The sequence below is a fragment of the Macaca thibetana genome, chromosome 1, assembly GCF_024542745.1.
Source record: "Macaca thibetana thibetana isolate TM-01 chromosome 1, ASM2454274v1, whole genome shotgun sequence".
NCBI classification, from domain to species: Eukaryota; Metazoa; Chordata; class Mammalia; order Primates; family Cercopithecidae; genus Macaca; species Macaca thibetana.
In genome coordinates this window covers 98381263-98403210 of record NC_065578.1, presented here as the reverse complement: position 1 = coordinate 98403210, position 21948 = coordinate 98381263, and the positions used below count along the sequence as shown (strand labels likewise).

The 21948-nt window shown below is 38.1% G+C and overlaps 1 protein-coding gene across 2 annotated transcripts in view; it reads left to right on the top strand.

Annotated features, from left to right (window-relative positions):
- PLPPR5 (phospholipid phosphatase related 5) overlaps positions 1 to 21948 on the top strand; it is a 117342-nt gene that overhangs the window by 33704 nt on the left and 61690 nt on the right. For both annotated transcript variants that reach the window (XM_050778529.1, XM_050778540.1), the window contains exons 2-3: positions 14085 to 14217; positions 17491 to 17741. In XM_050778529.1, coding sequence (XP_050634486.1) covers positions 14085 to 14217; positions 17491 to 17741 — 384 coding nt within the window. The remainder of the gene's footprint in view (positions 1 to 14084; positions 14218 to 17490; positions 17742 to 21948) is intronic.

The window sequence follows — 21948 nt, the reverse complement described above, 5'->3', positions numbered from 1 at the left end:
AAATGAGACCAGACTGCAAAATGAGTTTATGTTCCAAGACTCATTCATTTATTTTTGGGTTTCAATCATGCTTTTCTTTGTGTATTCTCATCAAACATTTTTAATGGCTTGGTAAAATATAAGGATTTCCTATGTAATCAACATTTACTCTTCCTGTGAAAAGCGATTTAAAAATAAAGTCCTTCAAATGTCTAGTCTTTTTTTTCAGCAAAAAATAAGTGGCCTTAAAAGACATTTGTTCTGGCAGTCTGTTTAAAGATGGGAGAGATGAAAGCCAAGAAAACCAGAAGAAGATGGCCTCAAGGGAATGATCTGTATGATGAATTTGAAATTGCAAGAAATACTGTTTCTGCTTTCCTAGGCAGAGCTGTCACCTCAAAAGCCTATTTTCATGAAAAGGAGAGTGTAACTCAGAGTATCATGGTTTAGTCAATTGAATATATATTCTCTGAATGCAGCAGTAGGGCACTTACAGGTGACCACTAATAATGCAGTCCCATTGTACAACAGAAACATGTATTTTGGAACTGAGGACATCTCAACCACATAGCAACATAGATTTTTCTGAACTAGCTAAAAAAGAAAAAAAGAGAAAAGAGAAGAAAGAAAGAAAGAAAGAAAGAAAGAAAGAAAGAAAGAAAGAAAGAAAGAAAGAAAGAAAGAAAGAAAGAAAGGAAGGAAGGAAGGAAGGAAGGAAGGAAGGAAGGAAGGAAGGAAGGAAGGAAGGAAGGAAGGAAGGGAAAAGAAAAGAAAAAAGAAAGAGAGGAAGAGAGAAAGAAAGAGAAAAAGAAAAAGAAAAAGAGGTAGGATTTACTGTCTGCTACCAGACATTGGCAGAGAGCTACCCCACTGATTCAGGTCCGTGATAATTCTCCCCAGATACAGTTGTCAGAGACACTCCAAGGAAATCCAGTGAGGAAAAGTATAGGTCTTCCATACTATAAGAAAAAGAATGTTATTCTTCTAAGCCATAGATCCAAAAGATCAGGTAAATCCTTATATCCTCCCCTAGCCACTTCTGCCACACATAAATCTGAACACTCAAATGTCTTTTTAGTTTCCTACCTGGGTTGACTTTTAGAATCATATTTTTTCTATCCCATGTGTGAAGTAATATTTGTTCTCGTTTGTTTTAAAGTTCCTGTTCTTCTTTTTCTAATAACCAGGGAAGTGGTGAATGAGTTTGTTACTTTCTAAAGACAGCGTTTCTCAGCCTTACTTTTGCCTTCTGAAGACCTCTAACTCTTTTCTCTATCATATCGTAGCTACACTACACTATCTTTCCTCAATCTAAGCTTCTGTCCTCTAGAAAGGAAGAAGACTTTTGCTTTTGCCTATTCCCTATAGTGTTTCTGGGCCCCGAGTTCCACCAGATATTTAAGATTGTCCCCAGAATATATATTTCTAAGCGCAAATAAGTTTGGAAAACACTGGACGGTAAAGTTAACAATTTTCTTTAACAGATTGTCATGCTTTTGATTCATACAAGAAAAGTAGTTGGGAGGAAAGTGTACTCATAAATTCAGAGTGTCATACGAGAAAGCTTAAGCTGCTAGACTTCTCTTCCTAACATAAAGCAAAATAATAAGATATTATAATGTCAAGTTGAACTCCAAAACTAGACTGCATGGGATTGGGTCTGGCTTTGTACCTTATTAGCTGAATGACCTTACATAAGTCATATAATCTTTCTGTGCCATTGTGTCCTTTTCTATATGCTGAACACAATAAAATAATGCCATCATGCGGCTGCTGGAAATTATGAATCTTTTTACGTTATTTTTAAATTTATTTTTTTCACTTTTATGGGTACATAGTAGGTTTATATATTTATGGCGTACATGAAATATTTTGATACAGGCATATAATGCCTAGTAATATAATTTATGAATCTTGATGAACAAGTAAGGTTTTAGCTGATGTTTTTTCACCAGAATTTTTTTTTTTTTGCTAGTATCACTTAACATCCTGCTACATAAATATTATTTGAGAAACATTGACCTAGGGAACAGTTAAATTTTGCTTGTGCTTCAAAGATTTATTTCTAAAATGTCCATCATCTCAAAGTCCTAGAGAGTATTTACATTTTATCATGTTGCTTTTTTATTGTTGATAAGAGGGGAAAATAATTCTAATGGGTATTTTAGAAAAACTGGAAAGCTTGCTAATAACCTACATACTGATTTTTTATTAATTATAAGCTTGCTCTTTTGAGGAATGATAGGTACATTCTAACAGTACTGGCCAATGGTAGATCTGTGAACATGGAGACATTGACTTTATATATTAAAATTAAAAGCAAACTGTAAGTATATAACATGAGTTTATATTACAGTACTCTTATCATTCGTTTTTCTTAGAGCTTATGTTTGCTACATTTATGTGAGTGGTTGGGCAAAGCATAAACATCATGTAAAGTTTAATCAGCAGCATTTGCTTTAGCTAGGGAAGTGTTTGTTAATGGTTTCACCAGCTTCTTGTCGTTTAAAAAGGATGCTCGTAGCTTGTGAATCTTGGTGTTCTTGTTCAGCAGACTGAATGTCCTTTTTCTCTATCTTCCCACCGATCCTGCATCTACATGTGCAGTGAAAGATTAGTGTCAGGACTTTTACTTTATCCCAAATTATCAAACAACTCTATTACCCTATTCTGGGCATCCCAGACTCCTTTACTCCCTTAAAACAAACACTAATCCATCACAGATACGACTTGGAAAGAGCCCTCAGGGCTACCTAATAATGACTAAAATTTACATAGTGCTTACTCTGTGCCAGCCCCTTTACTATGAATGTTATAACAATAACCTCACAACAGCCCCGTGATGGCATTATTTCTATTGTTTCCATTTTGTATATGATAACATTGAGGTGAAGGGAAGTTATATGACTTAATTAAGGTCATTCAGTTAATTAGAGGTAAAGCCAACACTCACCCCCATGCATCACCCCCATGCATTCTGGCTCTTGAGTTCAGACTCACTGTACTGCCTTGGAGGGACAAACATTTGTCATTTTTCAGTGCTTGAGACAGAGATTCTAGGCAGTGCATTTCCATCCTATACTCTCAAGTTCTCAGGCCCTGGAGGGTTAATATTGATTACACCACTTACATGAGGCTGAGAAAGATTAGATACGTTTCTGCCAGATTGTTTCAAAAAGGAGCACTGAGTTTCTTTTTGTGCAAGTTTTGGTGAGTTGCACACTCAGTTCTCAATCATCACTTACCCCTAATCTCATCCTTTCTTCATTTCTCTACTAGTATTTTTACACGTGTCTGCACTGGCATATGCATAAATAAGTGCAAGCGAAGTTATGAGTTTCTTTGATGTCCTCCCCGTTTTAAACATGGTGGGCCATGCAGAGCCATGCAGTAGATTCACAGACAGGATGGGAGTGGCCTTCCTGGGTGCTGAGCATTGATTGAGTGAGCCATCCTTCTCAGGATGGTTCATCTCTTCACATCTCACTTAAAATATCCAGAAAGTGAGAGTGTTGGATTTGTTTTTACTTTAGGATTTATGTAACCTCTCTTTCTATAATCCCACCCTTTTATTGCAATACCTAGAATAGCTCTTTGCACAGTGTGAGCACATAATAATTATTTGTTTGAATCAGTATCTAAAAATCCCTTTTAACATATCCTTGACAAATTCACAACGTAATATAAAGGAGTTTTAGACCCCTTGAAATATCTTACAGAGCTTAGAGGGCTTGTTGAAACACACATGGCCAGACCCCACCCCTAGAGTTCTTGAGTCAGTAGGGGTGGGGCCGGAGAATGTGCATTTCTGTCAAGCTCCCAGATTGCCCATACTGTTGCTTCAGGGACCACATTTGAGAGCTACTGTCTGTAGAGCTCTCAGAATCGACACATATACTTTCCCAATTGAAAAGTGAGTTAATAAGCTCATCCCACCCAGTGGTTGAGTTGATAGCTTCATGTTTCTTATCCTCTGGTATCTACATTTTACAGGGGTCTCCTAAAGACTGTAAATCTTAACTCAACGGATCAAATCCACAACTCAAAGGATCAAATCCAATTCTTGACCTCATATCCTTCCATCTAAGCAGCCTTTGTCCCTCCACTTCCCTTAAACTGTCCTCTTTCCAGAGTATTAGGGCTTCCTGGTTGCCACATCCCCACAATTATAACCATGGCTAGTAACATATATAGGTTACTTTATTATTTATTTTCTTCTTCTGTAATTTAGAAGGTAGGTGTAATTTAAAATCCTTCTTCTGGATTTTAATAATAGCACCTACCTCATCGGTTTGCTTTGAAGATTAAATTAGCCAATATTTGGAAAGCACTTAGAACAGTGCCTAAAACCTAGGCCCTATGTACATCAACAGTGTAAATGAGCTTTTATTATATGTTAAATGTTTCCCATATTTTCCTCTCAGGACATCACCTTCATGCCTTACATCATAGCTGCATACCAACTCAGCTAGCATTCATTTTTTCTTAAAATCAGTTCACTTTACTAACAAATTATTATAAAAGAATACATTCTGTTATTACTACAAATGGAAAACCAGTATCACTTGATAAGCAGAAGGGAACGGTGAAATGAATACAAAAAGTCTACATTGTTTTAAAAATTCTAGCCAGGCATTGTTTTCTGCAAAAGACCCTGAGACTGAGACTTGCTCTGTCTCTTTTTAAAAACAGGGAAATTACCAAGTTCCAGCTTCTGTAACAAATAAAACCCCACATTTCACTGGACTCCCACATTCAGAGTTTAAAGTTTAGGTGTGTCCCATAGCTGTACTTCTGTGGATTAATTTTGCTTTTTGGATATTATTTCACACCTCTCTGAAGGATGTGAAACGCATGCCAAATACTATCACACTGATTACATAACTTCTGTTTTGCTGCACTACATCTGAAATGGCTTTCTTGTACCAATTTCAAATCGATGCGTGAATATCTTTGAGTCACCACCAGTTAGAGGGGAGAGGAATTTCTAATTGTGTACTTACAAATGAAAACATAGAGCTATTTGGAGTTTGACATTTGATGAAAATCTACAGCGATTTTTCCCTTCCTAGTAAAACTTCAGTATTTTGTCATCAAGGACTGTAGATAACGAAGTTGGCCTATGCATAACAAAGGTTAAGGTATGAGAACAAAGTGATGTGTGCATCCTGGAGACATTTATGATTCACACCTGCATTCTTGTAGGTTGCTATTCATCAGCAGAATGGGACTTTTTACTCATTACCAAAGAAGCTAATTGATAAAAAAGAAAAAAAGGAAAAAACAAGGCTAGATACCAGACCTGTCCTCAAAGACAGGATGGAGACTTAGTTGAGAACAGACAGTGTGTAGATCCAGCTTGTTAGGCAGGGCAAGATTCCAGGAGCTTCATAATGTTCAACACTGAGATTAATAAAGCATAATGTAATGTCCAGCAAGGAGATGGAGTGTAATAAGGAATGTGATACTCAAGTTTGAGATGGTCTGTCAGTGAGGTGCAGGGCTTCTATCAGGTTGGGGTACAGGAGCAGAACTCTTCCTCCCAATCAGGTGGACTGTCAGATTACAATAAGGATGGGACTGTGACTAAGAAACACCACAGATTGCTCAGACCCAGCTCTGAATGCATAAAGTAGTGAGGCCAGGTGCGGTGGTTCATGCCTGTAATCCCAGCACTTTGGGAGGCTGAGGTGGGCGGATCGCATAAGCCCAAGAATTCAAGACCAGCCTGGGCAACGTAATGAAACCCTATCTCTACCAAATATATATATACATATAAATTGACTAAGAAACACCACAGATTGCTCAGACCCAGCTCTGAATGCATAAAGTAGTGAGGCTAGGTGCGCTGGTTCTGTAATCCCAGCACTTTGGGAGGCTGAGGTGGGCGGATCGCATAAGCCCAAGAATTCAAGACCAGCCTGGGCAACGTAATGAAATCCTATCTCTACCAAAAAAAAAAAAAAAAAAAATCAAAAATTAGCTGGGCGTGGTTGCACATGCCTGTAGTCTCATCTACTTGGAAGGCTGAGGCGGGAGGATTATTCGAGTCCAGGAGGTCGAGGCTGCAGTGAGGCATGATTGCACCATGGCACTCCAGCCTGGGCAACAGAACAAGAGCCTGCTTCCAAAATAAATAAATAAAGCAGTGAAAGCTCTTCAGTATTAGTTTCTGAGCCCTTGGTGGGCATCTCATCACATTCCATGTCAGATTGATAAGGACTACGAACAGTTACTCATCTTCCCTGGAAGTTGTTTGAGGGCTTCTTGTACAACTGGGAACAGGCAGGTGCTTTGCCTCTCTTGGCAGAGGAGGAGTAGGGATGGTTGAGTTTAGTGGGCCCAGATGAGGGGAGTTGGAAGTCAGATGTAAGAGAAACAGGGTGAGGGTTGACAGCTCTGCACTTACTGTGCCCGCCTGCCCTCTGTCTACCAGCAGAGTCCTTTTTCTGCTCCTTTTTCTTTCATGTCCCAGGCAATGGAGAGTTTTTGCTGAGGTGGGGAAGGATCACCTCCGAGAAAGGCTGATCCATGGGAGGCCAGTTGATCCTTCCCACCGGGACCACAGGTGTCCTTCCCAAGGTTCTGCTTCTTTCTCCTGCTCTATAGACAGTTGGTGCCTGTGGGAGGGAGGAGGGGCCATGCTGCTTCTCAGTCGATCTCAGTTAATACCGTCCATCCTCTCAACTCTGTCTAGAAACAGCTTTCATTGGTTAGTTCACAGAAGAAAGGAAGTTTTATCAAAGAAAACTATGAAGTGACAAAGCTTTTAGCATCTCTATCTCTGGCTTCTGTGATCTTGAAACCTCATATTTCCAACTCCCAGTGGGGAAAGCAAACCAGTTATGCTCTTTGCCCCAGGGCTGCTTTGGGAATCTAGTGAAAATGGTAGCCCATGATTCCAGAATTAAGAACCCCTTCTTGGCCGGGCGCGGTGGCTCAAGCCTGTAATCCCAGCACTTTGGGAGGCCGAGACGGGCGGATCACGAGGTCAGGAGATCGAGACCAGCCTGGCTAACCCGGTGAAACCCCGTCTCTACTAAAAAATACAAAAAACTAGCTGGGCGAGGTGGCGGGCGCCTGTAGTCCCAGCTACCCGGAGGCTGAGGCAGGAGAATGGCGGGAACCCGGGAGGCGGAGCTTGCAGTGAGCTGAGATCCGGCCACTGCACTCCAGCCCGGGAGACAGAGCAAGACTCCGTCTCAAAAAAAAAAAAAAAAAAAAAAGAACCCCTTCTTGATAAAGGTGAGAAAACCAAAACACCAGATCCTCAATGGCGCTTAAGAGCCAAGGATACACAAAGAAGACATGAAGACATTTCAGTGAAAAGAGTGTCTCAAAAAATTACAACGGGGTTAGAAAGGACGATGTAAATGTTTTTGGTGTTTGTTGGAAGACTGGCTTGTACGTTAATAGGATCAGGAAAATATTTTTTTCTATACTCAACTCTCTTATACCTGGACACCAGAGGAGTCTAGAAGTCCTTTTGAGGTGCTTTATGCCCCATCTCCTACCTTTTGAAACTCTAAAGATGCTAGGAATGTGGTAGGACTACAGTGTGTGACCTGTAAGTGGGCAGCAGAGACTGACCTATCTTAACTTGGAAAAGCTGGAGGAGAGGCTCACAAGTTCCCAGCCAGAGGCTATAGTCAAACTAAAACTCTGAACTTGGATTCAGACTCTGGCTGTGCCAGTTACCATGTGACTCAGGCATGTTCAACCTCTCTCTCTCTCTCTCTCTCTGTAGGTTCCCTTATCTATGAGATGGGAAGATTGAATTGCATTTTATTCATTCATACAGTATTCACATTTATTGTCAGTCACTGTGCTATAATAGTAGAAGTTTAAAGATAAATGTTATACAATCCTTACCTCAGAGAAGCTCTCAACTGAGCGGAAGACACAGATGTTACCAATACTTATAAAAGCATATGGAAATTATCATAATAAATGTACAACGTGCCATTGGAACACAGAGAAGGGAAGGATGAACTGCACCAGGAATAAAATAAAGTTGCAATAGAATAGGCAATATTTAAATCATGTCCCAAGCACAGAACCATGCACTGCCTACCAAGATATACTAAGCCATGGACCAAGCATAAAAACCTGGATGTATGGAAATACTGGATATGTTGGAGAATGAAAATGCTTAGCTGTGACTAGAGCACAGAGTGTCTGAAGACTATGTAGGAATTGCTGAAACTGTAAAAGATAGGTTTAGGCTCAGCAATAAATGATCTCTTATGAAATTTTAGTTAATCCACAAGCTATGAGGACACACTGAAAATTGTAAATAGAAAATGTGGGGCTGGGTGTGGTGGCTCATGCCTGTAATCCCAGTGCTTTGGGAGGGTCACTTCAGGCCAGGATCAAGACCAGCAACATAGCAAGACCCCATCTCTACAAAAACTAAAAATAAAAAAATCAAAGAAATTAATTGGTCGTAGTGGCACACACCTCTAGTAGTTAGTCTTAGCTACCCAGGAGGCTGAGGTGGGACGATGGCTTGAGTCCAGAAATTCAAGGTTGCAGTGAGCTGTAATTGCACCACTACACTCCAGCCTAGGTGACAGAGGGAGACCCTGTTTCCAGAAAAAGAAAGGAAAATTTGGATTATACAAAATTTGCTTTCAATAGACCAATCTGACAGTAACAGTTTGAAGAGCAGAGAAAATGGAAGCACAAATGCAAGTTCTGAGTATCCTTTAATGCAGGAAAAAAGTGAAGAGGGACTAGATTTTAAAATGGAGGTAGTGATAAAAGTGGTCTTATTTGAAATAGAGTTAAGATATATAATCAACAGGATTTAGCAATTGATGAAGATTCAGTTAGAAGGAATAAGATCTCTTGTACAACATGGTGACTGTAGTTAGTAAGAATGTGCTGTAAGCTTAAAAATTGTTAACAGAGTAGATTCTAAGTGTTTTCACCACAAAAATGCTAATTATGTGAGGTAATGCATATGTTAAATAAGCTTGATTTAACCATTACATGATGTATACATATTTCACAACATTATGTTGCACACCATAAATGTATATAATTTTGTGTCAATTAAAAATAATATAAATAAAAGCAATTGATGAAAAGAGACAAATGAGGGAACTGGAGGTATCAGCATGATACGTAAATGTATGAGAGTTTTAGCTTGAGTCCAAGTAGAAATTGAATGGATTAATTGAGATGGTGACATGGACGATTAGGAGGAACACATGGATTTTATTTTGGGTGTAAAGGCTGTGTGGCCTTCCAATAGGTAGATATAAGCATGTTGAGATGTTGCTGTTTAATAGGTGGATGGAGACCTGCATCTGGGGTTTAGGGGAAATATGAAGATCTGGGATTCCTTAGTGGAGCAGAGGTTGGTGAAGTCTTAGGAGGAATGAAGTCCACTCGGGAGAGCTTCTGTCAGGAAAAGAGAGCCAAAATAAAATACCAGATAATATAGAACTTAGGTCTGTAACTCACTGACCAGAGTCTCTGATTAAATTCAAGAGGAAAAAGAGAAATGTATGCATTAGAGTCAATATGACCTGGTATTAAATTAATCATAAGGGTGGATATACAGGACAGTAGAAAATGAAAATTCCCTACTTCGTGCCTAGTAGTATGCTAAGCTTAGGAAGAAAGAATAGATATGAATATCAATTATTAATAGAAATATAAACTGCATACAACTACATATATATTAGACTGTATACTAATTAGACATTGCTATTGTTAATGATGCTCTTGTTGCCAATAATTTTTTCAACAGTTATGACAGTGGTTAACATTTACCAAATGCTACCTGCTGTGCCTCTGCCTTCAAGGCAAACTCAATCTACTTTAGCCTCTGTTGAGGTCAAGCTGAGAGCTAATAGGAGAAAGGTTACCTCCTCCTCTCCAAATACTTTCTAGTTGGAGTTGTTTTTGAATTCTCTACATTTATCTAATAACAAGCTCTAAGTGTAGTAAGGATCACACCCTGTCTATCTTTGATGCTGTGTATGTTTATATTCTCCTAGAAGCAATTATCAAGTGAGATTAGAAGTACAAGAGTTGTTAGAAAAAAAATCTGTGAAAAGCAGAAGTTGAGGGATAAGCCAGAGACAGCAAAGAGAGCCTTCAGACTGTGATGGAAGTCTGCCCCGCTCCGTGGGCGAGAGGGAGAAAGAAGGAAGACTGGGTGGGAAACACTTCAGACTAGGTTAGGTAGTCTCGTTGGGGTAGTGGGATTGTATAGGAAGCATGACTCTAAGAAGGATTTGGTCAGGCTCATGGAGAATCTTTAAACCAAAATTGCCAGTTGGAGGTATCCCATGTTTCAGAAGATTAGGCTCACCTTAGTACCCCCACCATGCTTAGTCATTAGCTAGGAGGAGCCTGTAGAAGTGTGGCCTCAGCATGGATACAGTACTGGATCCAGAGGAGCAGCAGCCGGGGCCATCTGTCTGTAAACATCTCTGCAGTGGGAGATTTGAGTGACATGTGTCATTGCCACCACAGATTCCCTCAGTGACACAGTGACACTTCTTCCTAAGCATTCTCCTAGCATGTATTGTCCAAACCAGTCAAATAAAGCTCAGCCTGTGCAACTTTGTACCATTATTAATCAATTTGCTTGTGTCTACCCCATTAGATTATAAACCTTTCTTCAAACATTAGTGTCTAGCACCGCGCCCTTAAGTCAGAAGGCATTTACATAAATACATTCATCATAATTAGGATTATTTTATTTTCATTATTTGAATTTATCTGAGAGCAGGCTGGGCGCAGTGGCTCATGCCTGTAATCTCAGCACGTCGGGAGGCTGACGTGGGTGGATCACCTGAGGTCAGGAATTCGAGACTAGCCTGGCCAACATGGTGAAACGCAATCTGTACTAAAAATACAAAAATTAACTTGGTGTGGTGGCATGTGCCTATAGTCCCACCTGAGGCTGAGACAGGAGAATTGCTTGAACCTGGAAGGAGGAGGTTGCAGTGAGCCAAGATTGCTCCACTGCACTCCAGCCTGGGTGACAGAGTGAGACTTCATCTAAAATAATAATAATAATTATTATTATTATCTGAGAACAGTAAACAATTGGAGTTTTAACTCAGGAAGTTGGATGGGGGAAGTTAAGAGAGAATATGGTTTTGATGAGGGGTTCCATGGATATCACAGTGAGCTCTGGGGGAAAGAGAACTAGGGGATGTGAATTAGACATACCCTTGGAGGAAAGCAGAAGTCCAAGTAGGTCCTTGGAGATGAAGTCCAAGTAGGTGGACAGAATGCAGTATCCAGAGAACAGGCCGGAAAGAGCTAGTCTAGACCAAGAATTGGCTGAAGGGAGTCCAGCAAGATGTGATGGATAGGCGTTTGACATCGGCATCTGAGCACAGCAACTCTGTGTTTGAGAACTGCCTTCTCTATCCACGGTGACATTTTCATGTACATGACATACCTTCTTAACCTTGGCTCATTGGACTGGGGGAGATGCCTTATCTCAACCTAAACCTCCTGGGAATTTGGAATTGAGGTTTGGAAAATCTTATCAGTTGAACTGTTTCCTTGAACTGAGCTGACAAATTCAAGATAAGCTTCTTGAAGACAATTGGGGAAATCATGTATGCTCAGAATCAGGAACACTGGCTGGCAGAAAGGCATACACAGAGAAACTGAGATGAGAGACAGTGTGACTCCAGGGAAAGAGGGAGAATGAAATGGCGTCAGTTGTTGCCTGGACTCCTGAGGACTTTCCATTCATGGGCCTAATCCCCAAGCTCCCTGCCCTTCAATTCTGAGGAAACTAACTCTAGAATAAACTTACTATTTTGGTTAACATAGTTCAAGTGTGTTTCTTGTAGTAGCAGCCAACTGACAGTGACTGAAAAACTGTTCTGACAGAAATGCCCAGGACACAAATCGGAAATTCAGCAATGTGAAATGTGCTGAGACCCAGGCAAGCAAGAGGTCAGCATTAGAAAGCTACTGGGAAGAGAGCCCCAGGAAAGGTGGCCCCAACAAGGCAGTTCTTGGTCTGTTAAGACTCTGGTAACTAAAAAGAATTATCAAGTCAAGGACTTCATATACAGGCTCCGGTTTTAGGAACTAGGTACAGGATAGATCCTTCATCATAGGAACAAGCCAGAGTTGGTTATTAGAAGTCAGGCAAGAGGTTAATAGCAGACTAGGACATTCTGATCTATTGAAGCTGAGAGTTTCTTGAAAATGTGATGCCTTTATGCATTAAATAAGAATGATTGGATATCTACTACATTCTAGGGAGTTTAGCATGTTAGCCTGAGTTGGGGTTCAGTGTACCATGGAGTGGGGCCTGCCTGGGGATGGAGACCCAGTGGAAGCTGCAGTGGAGAATAGGAGGCTGAGAGGACAGCCATCATGTGCACAGCCGATCAGCTCATGAAGTGGAATGGATGATGCATTGTTAGAGTTTGGAACATTCTGTGGTAAAACAGACCCAGAAGAAGTTGAATCTGAAAACCCAGAAAACATCATCATGGTAATTTCTTTCAAGGTGCAATGAAGAGGAGGTAGGACATGAGAAAAAAGTTATTCGGAAAGAGAGATAAAGTATCAAACACACAGTTCATCTACTTGTCAGATTCTCCAGATACTCATGAAAAACAATTCTTATGCATCCTTTGGCTGGATGAACTGTTTCATCACACATCCGCTCTACTTCACCAATGCCAGAGTTAAAATTCAGGAGGAAGTTGGAAGTTCTTATCTCATCCAACTCTATCCAGTCTCACCAAATAGGCAAGAACTAGTCTCTTTTAATTAATTCCACTCAACGTCTTCTGATTTAACATTGAACCCTGGGCTACTGGGAAAAAGAAGTATAGTAAGAAAAGAGGAAAAGGGGGTAGAAAGAAGGATGAAAACGAAGAGATGTCTCATAATCTTCTGTTCACACTGGGGTAAAAGTAGGTCAAACACCTACTCTCCTGTAACCTCCTTCTCTACCTCACTCTTTCTATTTTGAATATCTTGTAATCATAGATATTACTTTTCATAGAGACCCCAAAAGCATTTCCCCAGGGAATGTCAGGGACTCCCTGTATGACCTGTTAATTAAGCTTGACAAGACATAATAAAAGCAAACTTCACAATGACAAATTAGTAGACACACTGTTAGCTCCAGTTTCTTTTTCTCTTAATCTTATTTCTCGTGCTGTTGTTCATAGTATTAAATAGAGTCAGAAATTTCTGCTTGGCTTCTGACTGGCCTTAAAAGGAACACATTATTTAACCTCCCTAAATCTCCATTTCCTCTTTTGTAAAATGGAATAATAATACTTGCTGTAATACCTTACTGGGTGATTTTGAGGACCATGTATAAAAATCACAACCAATGGTACAAATACCAATGTAAGATAGCCAGGTCCTTTAATTAATCAGCAGAGTAGAGCAAAGCATCTGTAACAGAACTTTGTTCCCGTTGCCAGCACTTGGGCAACTCACTTGTGTTCTAAGTCTTGGTGTTTCTTTACTTGTAAAAGGGGTAGGATGCTATTCGTAGTTTCGTATGGTTTTAATGGAGATCAAAATAACATTTATACTAAAGTATAAGTAGTATATTAATTATGACAAGTCCTAGTAATGTGTCAGAACAGGAGGCTCTCAAGGTCAATCGTGTGCAGATTTGTTTTTTCTCATTTATAAAAGTATTAATATGATTTTAAATTAGTATGTGTATATCTGACGCTATAAAAAAATATTTGCATGGAGAATCTGTTGTGAATTCTGTAGCAGAGTTAAATTTAAATAAGACAGTAATTTAAAAAAATAAAACATGGAGCTTAATTACACACCAAAAATAAATGAGTACTTCCTTACATATCTTTTGTATGTTTTATTTTTTTAATTAAAACTTTTAGAAAACAAAAAATGTTGTCTATTTTTGTTCATAATTTTTCAATATGAGAAAAATGTGGTTTACATACATAGGGACAAGGCTGTAATCAAAGGATCTAGGAAATCGATTATGGCTCCATTTTACATTGAGATTATTACCATTCAAAAGAGTTCCATTTTACCTTTTTAAAATAAAAATATTTTACATTTATACTGGTTAAATTCTAATATTCCTTAATCTTTTATTTTCTTTCAAGATAATAGTTGGAGAAACTGCTGTCTTTTGCCTACAACTAGCCACAAGGGATTTTGAAAACCAGGAAAAAACTATTTTAACTGGAGACTGTTGCTATATAAACCCGCTGGTGCGCCGAACTGTCCGATTTCTTGGTATGTGTTCATTAAATTATTTTTAATATTTCTGAAACAGTGTCTGTGTATAAGCTAACCCTTAAAATGACTCACATTTTAACTGTTTGCAAATATTGTTTTTTTTTTTCTTTGAAATGTTTTAATTTGCTTTTAAAAGTAAACATTACACACTGCTTGGGTGATGGTTGTATCAAAATCCCAGACATCACCACTAAAGAACTTACTCATGTAACCAAACACCACCTGTTCCCCTAACATCTACTGAAATAAAAAATAAACGAAAAATTTTTAAAATAAACATTGCATACTACTTTCTCTGTAATATAGCAAGATCCCACTTTAGGGTGTCATTTCCACATTCCTTTAAGGCAAAAAGAACACCACCTTTGGATGTTTAATATTCTTTAAGAACCAAAAATTACATAATTACTGTGTTTATGAAAATCTTTGGACCGTACTTAGTGGGAGGGTGGTGATAATCCAGGTGGGTTGTTGAACATCACAAAGGATGGAAAAATAACTTGGCAAATAGAAGAAATGTAGCACTCCATGTGCTACTTCTAGGTTGATTTTTATATAAACAAAAACGTATTGAGGATTTTAGTAGAGGACAAGATTCACTAATAATTTAACTTTTAATCTGAAATACTAGCAATAATAAATATATACATGTATGAATTATTGAAAATCATTTTAATTCAGTAGGAACTTAGCCTAGACACATTTTTTTTTTTAACTGACACAATACAGTGTAATATAAATAATTGTTTCCTGGATTTGTCAGATAAAAATAAGTATATCTGTATCTACTAAATGCCATTTAAGATAATTTTTTATTAGTATTAAGAGATGCACTGAAGGTAATGTAACTCTTTAACATAGTTCTCATACTGAAGGGAACTCTTCAACATAGTTCTCATATTGAAGGGATCAAGATGAAGACTTTGAAGATATTATGCATAGATCACCTAATCTATCTATAAACCCATTAAAGACTAGCCAAATGTCATCAGGCTTTTGGATCTCTCTGAAGATGAAAGGCCTTCATATCCGAGACGGTTATTTTTACTGACATCAAGTTTTGTATCTCCAAAGCCCTCATTTATCCCGTTAAAGGGACAACTTTTATATGAAACCCTAAAAGTTATTTTCTTCACATGTATCAATACTATGTTCTTGACTAATTTCTTTTTGTATAAGTCATTTAATTTAAAAAAAAGCAATATACAACAATATCTCAGAATTAAAAGTATTTAAAGAAATCGCTGCTTTCCTAAATACTGTTAAGCAAATTACATTGTGCCTATTTAAGTAAAATATTTTTCTGCATTTGCACACATATTTCTAAAGAATATTTGGCTTACAGTATGCTTTTAAGTCTCTGCATGCTTCTTATTATGTGATTTTATAAAATACGAAAGCCTTATTTGTTTCTTGTTCCCTTATGATTTGGATGTTTCTAGCTATAATAAAGTGGAAGCATGTAAGCAAAGCCTCTCTGTATAATAGTACATCATTCTGTGTAGTGACTTTATTCTTTAGGTCAGTGGAGTAGGTACACTCAAAGGATCTCACGTTAATAATTGTCTTCATAGTCAACTACAGTATTAGCCTTGGGCCTGGTGCACTGACATTTTAATTCGAAAACATATTTGGGAACTTTAGAGTGTCAAGAGACATTTCCACATTCTTATCAAATATTTCTGTTACCAACAGGAAAACCCATTGCACCAAACAGCCTAGATTTCAAATGTGTACAAATGAAGACTTGTAATTTAGGTTCCCATGCTTGGCCATGAGATTTTGGAAGAAGTTTTGTTGAGCTCGGTTCTCTTTAATTTCTCTGCCTCTCTCAAATTTCTGATTTTGATAACCTTTACTTTGTATGATTCATAGAAGGCTGGTGAGATGTTAAAAAAAAGGGCTTCTTATTGTTTTCTTTTAGAATTTTTAGATGAAGAGAGAACTAATATCTTTGTTTCATTTCCATTTGTATATACATAGAGTTTTGCTCTGTGGGGGTTTTTGTATGTAAACCTTTTGTAATCTTATATAATATTTTAAAAATTTAAAAGAACAGCTATCCATCTAATACTGGAAAATTATTTGATCTAGTACAACTTTTATGGTGATATACTATACAACAGCTAATAATGATTAAAAGGCTTGGGAAACAAACAATCCAGAAATATATGACTAAAAAGAAAAACATCTAATTATTATAACATAAGTATATGACATTTTAATAAATCAATACTTTTAGAAGTATTAATTTGGGATAGTTTTAAAAGGTCCTGTTGGATTTTATTCCCAAAATTATAAAAGGATGAATTTCTTTTCATTGGTACCACATCCTTAAAGATTGTAGCTGTAAGTTTAATTTAAATTAATGCCAAAAATTGTTTTGCCTGTATAATAGAAAAATAAGTTTTAACAATAATGACCAATGACTTTGAATTTAGAAAATGTTTTTAGTATTCAAGTAAATTGGGAAGTTCCTTAGCAAAGGAGGAAAAAATATCTACACACTTAGTTCTATACCTTCAGATAACCAAAGTAAATAAATTTTAAAACTGTAAAAATAATTAATAGCCTATAATTTTGATTGCCTTATTTACTAAATAGCCCACATTGGATCAGTTGAAAGCCAATCTATAAAAGATAAGGTAGAAATAAATTACTAGCTGTTCTGTGACTTTAACAAAATGTGTTTTTGAAGGCAATGTAGAGACTGCTCTGAAAGCATTCTGCTTTACTTAAGATTTTCCATATTTAAAAGAAAACCGATGGCGCTGGATTTACTGCTAATTGGCACCTCCAGCAGCGTTAACATCAGTCTCAATGGGAGTAAGAGCATAATCAAAGAGAGACAACTGCTTTGCTTTATGTTAGTGTGATTAAAAAAAAATTCAAAAATAGGGGAAAAAATAAAATTGCTGACATTAGTAGAACATGATAGACTATACCCTCTCAAGGACCACATGACTCCATGAAACAATTGCATTACCCAGAGTCTGAGAATACATGTTCTTATTTTATCTTATGTCTTATAAACCTGCCATGCACAAAAACCATGTAGTAGTAGCGCAATTACCACTTTCACCACTCCAGAAAGCCAAGGAAAGAACTGGAGAGGAATGAAATGAAAGGAACTATGTATACGTACGGAATATTTATAGTTTCTAAGATATTTCCATTTTGGTTTATTATAAACTGAAATTCACACACACACACACACACACACACACACACATAAAGCAAGAAGTTAAAATTATTTGTTTTCTTCCCCAGGAATTTATACATTTGGACTGTTTGCTACAGATATCTTTGTAAATGCTGGACAAGTAGTCACAGGAAATCTGGCCCCACATTTCCTTGCCCTGTGTAAGCCCAATTATACAGCACTTGGATGTCAACAGTATACACAGTTCATCAGTGGGGAAGAGGCCTGTACTGGCAACCCAGATCTCATCATGAGAGCACGGAAAACCTTTCCATCCAAAGAAGCAGCTCTCAGTGTCTATGCAGCTATGTATCTGACCGTAAGTAAGGATTATACATTTGTTGTCTTAGTTTGTATTACTGTTAATTTTTCCAGTGTAGAAATTCTTTTTTCCTGCCATAATGAAAGTCACTTAAAGCACATTCATATATTTCTATAGGCCATTTAATCTATTTTTAATAATAGCTGTTGGTATTCTGAACAAAATTAAGACAGTTGTCTCTCATGAGATTATGTGTGGGTAGTTGGTTGTATTAAAAAATGTAGCCATTAGCATTTCTGTTTGAGAATATATTTGTCTTTATATTAAATAGGACTTAGTGGAAACAAATTTGTTCTGTAGCATTCCCCATGAACTTGTAATAGCATGATTAAGAGAACTACCTAGGCCTCTTAGCTGCCTATCCAAGCTCTCATAGTCCCTGCTGGGGGTGAAAGGGCCCCCTTTTTTTTTTCTAGAAAGCACTATTGTTACTGGCAACTGTATCATCATCATATCTCAATTAGCATTTAATGTTTTCTCATAGAACTAACCAAGGAATCCTTAGAAATTCTATTTTTTCCTTTAATCTTAAGTATTGGCCATCATCTTTGTGGCAAGAGCCAGGCCCCCATGCAGCTATCCTAGGACCTTTAGTTAGAAGTGAGTGAGTGCATTACCCATATACAGAAGGAGAAAGAAGGGCAGCCTTGGCAGGCAGCTCTTGTCCCCAGCAATGGTACCATCAACCTCTCCCTCCTCACAAGGATGTGCCTTGCAGCTCAGGAGGTGGACTCCAAAAGTGTTCCCTGTAGGCTTTTCCACAAACCTCTATAAGGTCAGATTTTTTTTTTTTTTTTGCCAGAGTCTCGCTCTGTTGCCCAAGCTGGAGTGCAGTGGTGCCATCTCAGCTCACTGCAAGCTCCACCTCCCGGGTTCACGCCATTCTCCTGCCTCAGCCTCCCGAGTAGCTGGGACTACAGGCGCCCGCCACCACGCCTGGCTAATTTTTGTATTTTTAGTAGAGACGGGGTTTCACCGTGTTATCCAGGATGGTCTCAAACTTTAGACCTCAAGTGATCCACCCACCTTGGCCTCCCAAAGTGCTGGGATTACAGGCGTTAGCTGCTGCACCCGGCCAGACCAGAGAATTTAAATGTCTTCTGGGGTTCTCCTTCCCAGTGGTGCTAAATCTACTTCCTTCCAATTTCAGCTCATTAACTAGAGATCTGTAAAGTCTCAGGACCAATTTGAAACCAAATTTGATTATTACTAATGATTTGGAAAAACTTGGAATTATTTTTCTTCGCTCAGAGAGCTATTTGATAATGGAAATGTTTTCCATACAATTTGTTATTTCTAAAGGCAGAGAGAATATATGGAATACCTTGTGACATCGCTACTTGAGATTCAAATAAAGATTACTAAATAGAAGGACAATTTAGGAAGAGAAATGTTACGTTATGCATAACATTTAGAATGACAGGATAACTTTAGAACCATAGATTATACATTTTAACATTTTTAAAGTTTTTAAGCCAAGTTAATTCTGTCCCTCACTGCCTGGACATTTTAAAACTCCCATCCTGAAACTTTTTATGGAGTCAAGGATTCTTTCCTTAATCCTATCCTATTTATTTTCTCTTCTACCGCTTCCTAACTTTTCTAAAGTTTGTCCGTTACAACTCTCTCCTTGCCATCCCACTGTGCCCCCAAAGTCTGTTATTCTAATTTCCCCTGTTTCCTTTAGCCCATTAGCCTTGCTTTTTCTTGCACATTCTAAGGTACCTCTGGGCCTGATACGGAGTATGGTAACCCATGCATATTCTTTCCTATTAAAGAAATTGCTTGACCCTATGTTTCACCTCTACTAGAATATGAAGCCCTCAGCCTTAAAACAGGGATTGAAGGCCGGGCGCGGTGGCTCAAGCCTGTAATCCCAGCACTTTGGGAGGCCGAGGCGGGCGGATCACAAGGTCAGGAGATCGAGACCACAGTGAAAACCCCGTCTCTACTAAAAATACAAAAAATTAGCCGGGCGAGGTGGCGGGCGCCTGTAGTCCCAGCTACTCGGGAGGCTGAGGCAGGAGAATGGCGGGAACCCGGGAGGCGGAGCTTGCAGTGAGCCGAGATCGCGCCACTGCACTCCAGCCTGGGCAACAGCGTGAGACTCCGTCTCAAAAAAAAATAATAAAATAAAATAAAAAATAAATAAATAAAACAGGGATTGAAGCTTGAGTGAATCAGAAGTCACAAAATACTTTTCACTCATTGCCATCACATCTGAATTTGATGTTTATGTTTGTATCTGGGTGTGAATTGCAGATATATCTGTGATAAATACATGGCCAAGTCAATGATGGGAGACAAATTCGAGAATACTCTCTGACCCCAAATATTCTTATACAAATATTTTAATACTAATAGATATTAGATTCAGATGGGACGTGGTGGCTCATACCTGTAATACTAGCACTGTGGGAGACCACAAGGCAGAAAGATCACTTTGGAATTTGAGACCAGCCTAGGCAACCTAGGAGACCCCATCTTTACAAAAACAGAGAGAGAGGGAAAAGAAATAAAAAGCAAAACCTCAGCCAGGTGTGGTGCTGCATGCCTGTAGTCCCAGCTACATGAGAGGCCAAGACGGGAGAATCTCTTGAGTCCAGGAACTTGAGGTTACAGTGAGCTATGATCACTCAACTGCATTTCAGCCTGGGTAACAAAGGAAGACTCTGTCTCTAAAAAAATAAATAAATAAAGATTTAAAACACAGTACATGTTAGATTTTGCTGTGTAACCAATGTTTGCCAGTGGTGTTGATTGTGCTGCTATAATAATATACTTGGCCTTTGTATTCTGGCAAAGTAGTGTTTCAAAGGCATTGCTACAGGAGAAAGTATTATTGTTTATGCACTAGAAAAATCTTAACATCTTGTCTTGCTACAATCTACTTGCCGCCAACATGCATTTGTTTTATAAACTTCTGAATTATAAATCATACTGTTCTGTAATAAAAATTGGAAATATTAATGATAATAATTATCATAGCAAACATTTGTTGAATATTTACCATGTGTCAGGCACCAATTGCTTCACTTTTACTAACTTAGTTAATACTTTACTAATTCCTTTGTATTTTTAAAGTTATTTATCATAATTATTATTTACTTAATAATTGATTATTTGTGATACTTTATTGAATTCTCGTAACATTTTCTTAAAGTATGTGATATTATTTTACCTATTTTATAAATGAAGAGACTCAAAAAGTAAAGTAACTTTCGCAGACCCATAGAACCACAAATTTTTCTGGTGACGTTTCTGAATGTTCCAGAGAAGGAAACATTAGATTATTTTAGCTCTAGTGTGTGTATCTGCAGCTGAATTCTTTCCTGCATAATACCAGCGTCCAGTAAACTGTGAGGCCAAGGGTGCAGATGGTAGATTCATTTAGGGCAAAATCCCTTAATAGACACTCCAGCACTGGGAAATCTTCTACCGTTAAACACTGGTTCAGACTACAAACTAGGATTCCTGCTTGTAATTACATTGATGAGTACTTCTGTCTTTTTAACAATAGATTCTGTTCTCTGCTGTTTCTCTGTCTTACCCCACCACCCCTTTGTGTGTGTGTAAGTGTGGGTGGCTGCTATGGCAACTCTGAATATAACTCCTGCTACACATGTCAGCCTTATAGGCAGGTTTTGCTGTTGTATTTGAACTTACATACAAATATATGTTTTCCCACTTTCACTAGAGGCACCTTGGGAAAACTTGATGGTAGGAATGTTGGGGTGTTTCAAACTAATGCAGTCTCATGAAATGCTTGCCAGAATGTTGATGGGTAGTAAATAGTAGAAAACAGCCATATATTCAGTATCCTCTGTGGAAACGGCCTTATGGCTGTATTTAGTTCAAGGCATATTTATTTAATTTGATGTCGGTGTTATAAACATACATAAATGCATAAAGAAAATCAATGAGCCCTGTTATGGAGTGTGTAAATAATAACTGAGAAATATGTTTCTGATGCCTCTTTATGTGGATTCGGAAATTAAACTAAGGAATTTGAACTCTCCCTTAACATCTGACTTTAATTAAGGTTTTGTGGCTAAGTTGATCATGGAGGTTTATTTTGCTTTACTGAGAACTTTCAGGAATAGTGATAATAATAATAAGCTCTATTCCTATTTTTGTAAGTACTGTTGGTTCTCCAGGAAAAAAAAAATTGTGAGAATTATTTAACCCTCAGTCATCAAATTTA